The sequence below is a fragment of the Stegostoma tigrinum genome, chromosome 9 (assembly GCF_030684315.1).
Source record: "Stegostoma tigrinum isolate sSteTig4 chromosome 9, sSteTig4.hap1, whole genome shotgun sequence".
Taxonomy (NCBI): domain Eukaryota; kingdom Metazoa; phylum Chordata; class Chondrichthyes; order Orectolobiformes; family Stegostomatidae; genus Stegostoma; species Stegostoma tigrinum.
Window position 1 is genome coordinate 38,189,674 of NC_081362.1, and position 9,356 is coordinate 38,199,029.

General features: G+C 45.6%; 1 protein-coding gene across 1 annotated transcript in view; it reads right to left on the minus strand.

Moving 5' to 3' along the window:
* The window catches only part of ipcef1 (interaction protein for cytohesin exchange factors 1), a 169,033-nt gene extending 162,959 nt beyond the window's left edge, over window positions 1–6,074 (minus strand). Inside the window, exon 1 of the mRNA XM_048535947.1 lies at window positions 5,781–6,074. Within this exon, the coding sequence (XP_048391904.1) occupies window positions 5,781–5,810 (30 nt within the window). The 5' untranslated portion in view covers window positions 5,811–6,074. The remainder of the gene's footprint in view (window positions 1–5,780) is intronic.
* Window positions 6,075–9,356: the final 3,282 nt, after the last annotated feature.

Here is a 9,356-nt window from a genome sequence, read left to right on the forward strand (position 1 = left end):
ACACCAAGCACCACTACTGGCTATGACTTCAACAATCTAGGCTCAAGCTCTGGAATTCCCATGCTGAATCTCTTGGAATCACCACTTGTCTGTCCTCTTTTTAAGACATAACTTAAAATCTAGCTCTTTGACCAAGCATTTGGACTTCTGTCCTATTATCCCCTTGTTTCACTCCGTCAATTTTCTGTCTAATTACACTTCTGTGGAGCTCCTTGTAATGTTTCATTATGTCAAATGTTTGAGTTCGCAGATAAACAAAATTTAATGCTTGTCATTTACCATAATCAGTACAGAAGAAACATGTAGGTGTGAATTCCAGAAAGCTATTTTGTGCCTACGTAATAAGTATCACTAAAAACGTTGATCCACAACTCTGAGGGGTATAATTATTACAATTACTAGACTACTAAGAAACAATTTGGGGGATCATTCAAAAGAAGGTGACAACAGTTTAATGGTATTGCTAGAAACTTTTACTTAACCATACATCAGCGCTACATTTGATGATTTCCCCTAAGATACTAGTTCCTCAAAAAACCTGAGTTAGTCACCATTTGTTAGCTACTTAATAAAAGTATGCTTCTGTTTTTGGTCTCATGTTGATTCCAATAATTTTCCTAATATTGAAATCAGCATACAGTTCTGCAGTGGCCTGATTTGGCTCTACCACATATTTTGGACACAGTAATTACTTTTACTGCTTTGAATACATGTAAGCTCCTCTACATTTTTTTCTGTTGTTTAAGAAAAGGATCTTTTTGCTGTCTTATTGTAAGGTATATAGAGAAATTGAGGATTCATCCTGGGCCTTGTTGCAAATAAAATTTGGCCTAAACACCCATGCATATTTGCATTGTAATGTTTTGAAATGGAGTTTAAATTTGAATGACTATTTCAGCCTGTGTTTATTAAGGACATGAATTCACTTTAACAGAATACTGGTATCATTTCGCATTCTGTCCACTAACCTTATGTAGCTCACTGTGGGCAATACATCAGGAGATCCAAAAGGAACACATTAATATCCATGCGCCAGTGTGCTCAGACGTCACATTGCAGAAACAGATTTTGATACAGATGTGAAACAATCTGAACAATGCTACTTGCTTTCAGTTTCAACCAGACATTGGCATGAACGTTCCATACAGTTATGATCAGCTACTATCTTATTTAATGGTGATATTTGTCATCTAAGTACATGAGCAGAAATTAATTCTGGTTGTGACTTTTTTAAATAACAATTGTTGAAGGGAAAAATGCTTGAAATTTAAAACTGGATTAATTTAAAATTTTTATGCAAAGCATAATCAGAAAATAGAATATAATTGCAAATGGTTAATGAAGATAACTTAGTTCAATGCAAGTGGAAATTAAATATCTTGAAACATATAAATTGTGAAGCAGGAACAGTGAAGTAGAACAGCTCTGGCATGAAATTAACAATGGGCTCATTCTGTGCTTACATTTCTATAACCATAATGCTTATTCAGCAAATCTAAATTTGTCATTTGATACAGAAGCAAAACAAGGAAAAGTGTTTATTTTTCTTTAGTATGTTGTTCTGGCCTTCTGTAAAAAAAACAACTCTCAAAACACAATCTGTGAATGTTGTAGGCTATCAATTATAAAGCATTTGATTCTGATTTTTGTTCTGGCTCAATTAGTGCATTTTGTGCCTATTACATTACTGGAAATAAAATATGATCTGTAAATCAAAACATTGTACTTCAACATTTCAAAGAAAAAACAATCTTTAACCTAGCTTGAGACTAAACAGGCAATATTAAATTTACAGATAATAAAATGTGAGGCTGGATGAACACAGCAGGCCAAGCAGCATCTCAGGAGCACAAAAGCTGACGTTTCGGGCCTAGACCCTTCATCAGAGAGGGGGATGGGGGGAGGGAACTGGAATAAATAGGGAGAGAGGGGGAGGCGGACCGAAGATGGAGAGCAAAGAAGATAGGTGGAGAGGGTGTAGGTGGGGAGGTAGGGAGGGGATAGGTCAGTCCAGGGAAGACGGACAGGTCAAGGAGGTGGGATGAGGTTAGTAGGTAGCTGGGGGTGCGGCTGGGGGTGGGAGGAAGGGATGGGTGAGAGGAAGAACCGGTTAGGGAGGCAGAGACAGGTTGGACTGGTTTTGGGATGCAGTGGGTGGGGGGGAAGAGCTGGGCTGGTTGTGTGGTGCAGTGGGGGGAGGGGATGAACTGGGCTGGTTTAGGGATGCAGTGGGGGAAGGGGAGATTTTGAAACTGGTGAAGTCCACATTGATACCATATGGCTGCAGGGTTCCCAGGCGGAATATGAGTTGCTGTTCCTGCAACCTTCGGGTGGCATCATTGTGGCAGTGCAGGAGGCCCATGATGGACATGTCATCAAGAGAATGGGAGGGGGAGTGGAAATGGTTTGCGACTGGGAGGTGCAGTTGTTTGTTGCGAGCTGAGCGGAGGTGTTCTGCAAAGCGGTCCCCAAGCCTCCGCTTGGTTTCCCCAATGTAGAGAAAGCCGCACCGGGTACAGTGGATGCAGTATACCACATTGGCAGATGTGCAGGTGAACCTCTGCTTAATGTGGAATGTCATCTTGGGGCCTGGGATGGGGGTGAGGGAGGAGGTGTGGGGACAAGTGTAGCATTTCCTGCGGTTGCAGGGGAAGGTGCCGGGTGTGGTGGGGTTGGAGGGCAGTGTGGAGCGAACAAGGGAGTCACGGAGAGAGTGGTCTCTCCGGAAAGCAGACAGGGGTGGGGATGGAAAAATGTCTTGGGTGGTGGGGTCGGATTGTAAATGGCGGAAGTGTCGGAGGATAATGCGTTGTATCCGGAGGTTGGTAGGGTGGTGTGTGAGAACGAGGGGGATCCTCTTGGGGCGGTTGTGGCGGGGGCGGGGTGTGAGGGATGTGTCGCGGGAAATGCGGGAGACGCGGTCAAGGGCGTTCTCAATCACCGTGGGGGGGAAGTTGCGGTCCTTAAAGAACTTGGACATCTGGGATGTGCGGGAGTGGAATGTCTTATCGTGGGAGCAGATGCGGCGGAGGCGGAGGAATTGGGAATAGGGGATGGAGTTTTTGCAGGAGGGTGGGTGGGAGGAGGTGTATTCTAGGTAGCTGTGGGAGTCGGTGGGCTTGAAATGGACATCAGTTACAAGCTGGTTGCCTGAGATGGAGTCTGAGAGGTCCAGGAAAGTGAGGGATGTGCTGGAGATGGCCCAGGTGAACTGAAGGTTGGGGTGGAAGGTGTTGGTGAAGTGGATGAACTGTTCGAGCTCCTCTGGGGAGCAAGAGGCGGCGCCGATACAGTCATCAATGTACCGGAGGAAGAGGTGGGGTTTGGGGCCTGTGTAGGTGCGGAAGATGGACTGTTCCACGTAACCTACAAAGAGGCAGGCATAGCTGGGGCCCATGCGGGTGCCCATGGCCACCCCCTTAGTCTGTAGGAAGTGGGAGGAGTCAAAAGAGAAGTTGTTGAGTGTGAGGACGAGTTCCGCTAGGCGGATGAGAGTGTCGGCATCTGCTCCCACGATAAGACATTCCACTCCCGCACATCCCAGATGTCCAAGTTCTTTAAGGACCGCAACTTCCCCCCCACGGTGATTGAGAACGCCCTTGACCGCGTCTCCCGCATTTCCCGCGACACATCCCTCACACCCCGCCCCCGCCACAACCGCCCCAAGAGGATCCCCCTCGTTCTCACACACCACCCTACCAACCTCCGGATACAACGCATTATCCTCCGACACTTCCGCCATTTACAATCCGACCCCACCACCCAAGACATTTTTCCATCCCCACCCCTGTCTGCTTTCCGGAGAGACCACTCTCTCCGTGACTCCCTTGTTCGCTCCACACTGCCCTCCAACCCCACCACACCCGGCACCTTCCCCTGCAACCGCAGGAAATGCTACACTTGTCCCCACACCTCCTCCCTCACCCCCATCCCAGGCCCCAAGATGACATTCCACATTAAGCAGAGGTTCACCTGCACATCTGCCAATGTGGTATACTGCATCCACTGTACCCGGTGCGGCTTTCTCTACATTGGGGAAACCAAGCGGAGGCTTGGGGACCGCTTTGCAGAACACCTCCGCTCAGCTCGCAACAAACAACTGCACCTCCCAGTCGCAAACCATTTCCACTCCCCCTCCCATTCTCTTGATGACATGTCCATCATGGGCCTCCTGCACTGCCACAATGATGCCACCCGAAGGTTGCAGGAACAGCAACTCATATTCCGCCTGGGAACCCTGCAGCCATATGGTATCAATGTGGACTTCACCAGTTTCAAAATCTCCCCTTCCCCCACTGCATCCCTAAACCAGCCCAGTTCATCCCCTCCCCCCACTGCACCACACAACCAGCCCAGCTCTTCCCCCCCACCCACTGCATCCCAAAACCAGTCCAACCTGTCTCTGCCTCCCTAACCGGTTCTTCCTCTCACCCATCCCTTCCTCCCACCCCCAGCCGCACCCCCAGCTACCTACTAACCTCATCCCACCTCCTTGACCTGTCCGTCTTCCCTGGACTGACCTATCCCCTCCCTACCTCCCCACCTACACCCTCTCCACCTATCTTCTTTGCTCTCCATCTTCGGTCCGCCTCCCCCTCTCTCCCTATTTATTCCAGTTCCCTCCCCCCATCCCCCTCTCTGATGAAGGGTCTAGGCCCGAAACGTCAGCTTTTGTGCTCCTGAGATGCTGCTTGGCCTGCTGTGTTCATCCAGCCTCACATTTTATTATCTTGGAATCTCCAGCATCTGCAGTTCCCATTATCTCTAATATTAAATTTACAGTTACTTTCTTTGAAGTAATAGGCTCGTACTGGACAGAGAGAGAACCAAAGACAGAATGAGACACAGGCAACAAGAATTTAAACAATTAACTTTAGCACGCTCTAACATTTTGTTAGTGATGTACAATATTTTTAAATGGGCCAGGCATTGGCTTGGACTCTAAAACATACAAGTGTTCAGATCTACATTTGGCTTGGATATGACAATTCATAATCTGTTATTTGTAGTTGACTATTTTGAGCATTCGCTTTTTCTGAACAAATGAGTTAAACATGTGATAACCCTATCACATGCACCAGAAGTGAAATCAACTATAGTACCATGCACGAGAAGATATATTAGCGTATATCTTTGTGTTTGAGTATATATTTTACGAACAATTTATCATAATTAGGAATGAAAATGTTTGCCTTCAAAAGGAACTAAAACACTTCCTCGTAATTAAAAGGGAACTGAATACAGTATAACTGCCATATAATAACTGGATTTTGCATGTGTTTTGGTTTTGCTCAGTTTACCTTTATTGCCACATTTTAATCCTTATTTATGTAATTGGCTTCAGTAGCACTTTGGAAATTTTTTTTTTAAAAAAACTGTCATGAAATAATATCCAACATTACTGGAAATTGGTGAAGGTATTGATGCCATTCCTTCCACCATTGTTTGTGCTGCTGGAAAAAATATACTGGAGAATCATACTTATGATTCTGTATGGAAGGGAATGAGTGACTCCACACATGAAACCTCACCAGACTGAGTTCCTAACTAACAGCTTTAATACAACATGCAGTGACAGCACTACCTAGATCTCCCTAACAAGTGCACATAATATCCTCTCTGAGCTTGAGTGAGAACTCACCCTTTTCATTTCTGACTAAAAGCACAAAGCAAATCAAACTATTAAATTGGCTCTTTGACTATAAATGTAATCTAGAAGCAGAACATTTCACAAAGTTAACCTTTGCAGTAAATCACTGGTTATAAAATGTAGCACTTACCTCAGTCTGAAGGCTTTTCATGCCTGACATTATATATTTTCACTAAAACATGTAATTACAAGGCTTGATCCACTGTAGTTCATGCTGAAAATCGAACACTTTTTAACATAGTAGTCCAAATGTGGTACTGCAAAGTCACATCATGGTCCTCGCAGAAATACATAAAAACTCCGATACACAAACACTGGACGGTTTAGTCCCAGCTTGCATTTCCAACAGCTGTTACTTCATCGTGAAGTAGTCACCACAACACTTCTCTTTACTAATGCTATGGGAATAGAGCATTGTACCATGTGGCTAATGGCAATGTGAGTGGTTATCTTCGATGGGCTGTTACAAATCAGGAAGTTAAAAAGGCTATTAAGACCATGGTAAAGCAAGATAATTTGTAGCACAAGAAGTGACATGTCCTCAAGCATCCACTTCCCTATCAGTGCTTAGTGGATTCTCCTGCACCTATGCTGCACTTTGTAAAATGTTTTTTTTTGTGATTTATTGAACTTAATGTAATCTTTACAGGAAGTGACTTGGCAGATTAAAAAAAAATACTGTCGCTGAGAATAATGCATTTCTTTATGTGCAGTATTGTGCACAAAAAATACTGAAAACATTATCACAAGAAGAAATTAAGCTGGGTCAATTTGGGAGGTGTATGTTAATTTGTACTCTGCTTGATGAATGCTCATCACAGACCCCAGTGGAGTCAGACATTCAAATATGTTCTCTGTTCTTATAGATAGGAAAATTCTACTGTAGATTTTCAAATGGTAAGTTTGCTGCTACTCATATTTTCTCTGAGATAGTAAGAACTGCTGATGCTGGATTCTGAGATAACACAGTGTGGAGCTGGAGGAACACAGCAGGCCAGGCAGCATCACAGCAGCAGGAAAGCTGATGTTTCGGGTTGCGGCTTTCCTACTCCTGTGATGCTGCCTGGCCTGCTGTGTTCCTCTAGATCCACACTTTGCTCATATTTCCTGTTACTTTTCATAACTTGGCCCAGTCGGAAATATGTATTCACAACAAGCAGTATTGTGTATGTTGATCCATTTATTTTAATCTGCTGATGATTGGTTAGTGTTCAGTCCCATTAGCAATTTGCAAGACCAAGACAACATTCTTGCTTGGATTGATAAATAGCAAATAACATCAAATGTCAGGCACTTACTACCTCCACTGAGACAGTCTAATTACCTCTGCATGATATTCAACATTGGCTGGAAAACTAGCAGCGGAGGTAAGACGAACCCAGAAGACTGCAGCTAAGGTAAGGCAGTTTTTTAAAATTACTTACCGGTAGCGGGCAGCGGTGTTTTTCTCTTTCACAGAAGGAGCGGAGGAAGTGACGAGGACCAGAGGGGCAGCCGGGAAGGAAAGCAGTGACCATATATATCAGCAAGGCGGCTAAACCCGAGACTCTACAACTGTAGTGTCTCCCACCCGCCCTCCTCCTCTAGCCTAGTTAATAAGGTAAGGTTCATTCTAAAGTTTCTCTATTGAATATAAGTTTGTTATTAATTTGTTATTATTACTTGAAGTAAGCTTTCTACTTTAGTACTGAGTGGGTGTTCAGATAAGTGGGGTATGGATGCTAGGGCAGTTGCTTGCTCCTCCTGCAGAATCTGGCAGGTGGGAGACATGGCACACGTCTCTGCTGGCTACATCTGCGGGAAGTGCACCCAACTCCAGCTCGTTGAAAACCGTGTTAGGGAACTGGAGCTGGAGCTGGATGAACTACGGATCATTCAGGAGGCAGAGGGGGGTAATTGAGAGGAGTTACCAGGAGTTGGTCACTCCTAAGGCTCAGGACGAGGACAGATGGGTTACAGTTAGGGGGAGGAAAGTGGACAGGCAGACAGTGCAGAGATGCCCTGTGGGCATTCCCCTCAGCAATAAGTATACCGTTTTGGATACTGCTGGGGGGGGGGGGCGGTGGGGAGAGAGATGGCCTACCAGAGGAAAGCCATAGTAGTCAGTTCTCTGGCACTGAGCCTGACACTGTGGCAAAGAAGGGAAGGGGACAGAATAGAAAAGTACTCGTGGTAGGGGACTCGATAGTTAGGGGGATGGACAGGAGATTTTGTGGTCAGGATCGGGATTCCCGGAAGGTATGTTGCCTCCCCGGTGCCAGGGTCCGGGACGTCTCCGATTGGGTGTATAAGGTTCTAAAAGGGGAGGGCAAACAGCCAGAAATCGTGTTACATATTGGCACTAATGATGTAGCCAGAAAAAGGACTGAGGATATAAAAAGTGATTTCAGGGAGTTAGGATGGAAGCTGCAGAGCAGGACGAACAGAGTAGTGTTCTCTAGTTTACTACCGGTGCCACGAGATAGCGAGGCGAGGAACAGGGAGCGGATGCAACTTAACAAGTGGCTGCGCAGCTGGTGTAGGAGGGAGGGCTTCAGATATGTAGATAATTGGGATGCCTTCTGGGGAAGGTGGGACCTGTACAAGAAGGACGGGTTGCATCTGAACTGGAAGGGGACCAATGTCCTGGGTGGAAGGTTTGCACGAGTAGTTCGAGAGGGTTTAAACTAGTATGGCAGGGGGGTGGGAACCTGAGCTGTATACCAGAGGTGAGAGTTGTTGCAGGTGAGGCAATAGCAAGAGGTAGACCAGCTAGTGGGAAGGATTTTCCTGGGAAGGAACCAAAGGATCAGTTAAAGTATGACTGCTTTAACGCAAGGAGTATCAGGAATAAAAGTGATGAACTTAGAGCATGGATCAGTACCTGGTGCTATGATGTTGTGGCCATAACAGAGGCATGGGTTTCTCATGGGCAGGAATGATTGCTGGATGTTCCAGGGTTTAGAGCATTTAAAAAGAATGGGGAGGGGGGAAAAAGAGGAGGGGGTGTATCACTACTAATCAGAGAGGGTATCACAGCTACAAAATCTTCCATTGTCGAGGATGATCTGCCTACTGAGTCAGTATGGGTGGAAATTAGGAACAGCAAGGGAGTAGTCACCTCGTTAGGGGTTTACTACAAGCCCCCCAATAGCAGCAGGGAGATTGAAGAAAGCATAGGTCGACAGATTTTGGAAAAGTGTGGACGTAGTAGGGTTGTTGTAATGGTGACTTTAACTTTCCTAATATTGATTGGAACCTCCTTCGAGCAGAAGATTTGAATGGAGCTGTTTTTGTAAGGTGTGTTCAGGAGGGTTTCCTAACGCAGTACGTTGACAGGCCGACGAGGGGAGAGGCCATTCTAGACTTGGTGCTCGGAAACGAGCTGGGGCAGGTTCAGATCTTGTGGTGGGAGAGCATTTTGGTGATAGTGACCATAACTGCCTCACATTCTACATAGCTATGGAGAAGGAGAGGATTAGGCAAAATGGGAGGATATTTAATTGGGGAAGAGGAAACTATGATGCGATTAGACATGAGTTAGGAAGCATGGACTGGGAGCAATTGTTCCATGGTAAAGGCACTATAGACATGTGGAGACTGTTTAAGGAACAGTTGTTGCAAGTGATGAATAAATATGTCCCTTTGAGACAGGCATGAAGGGGTAAGATAAAGGAACCTTGGATGACGAGAGCGGTGGAGCTTCTCATCAAAAGGAAGAAGGTAG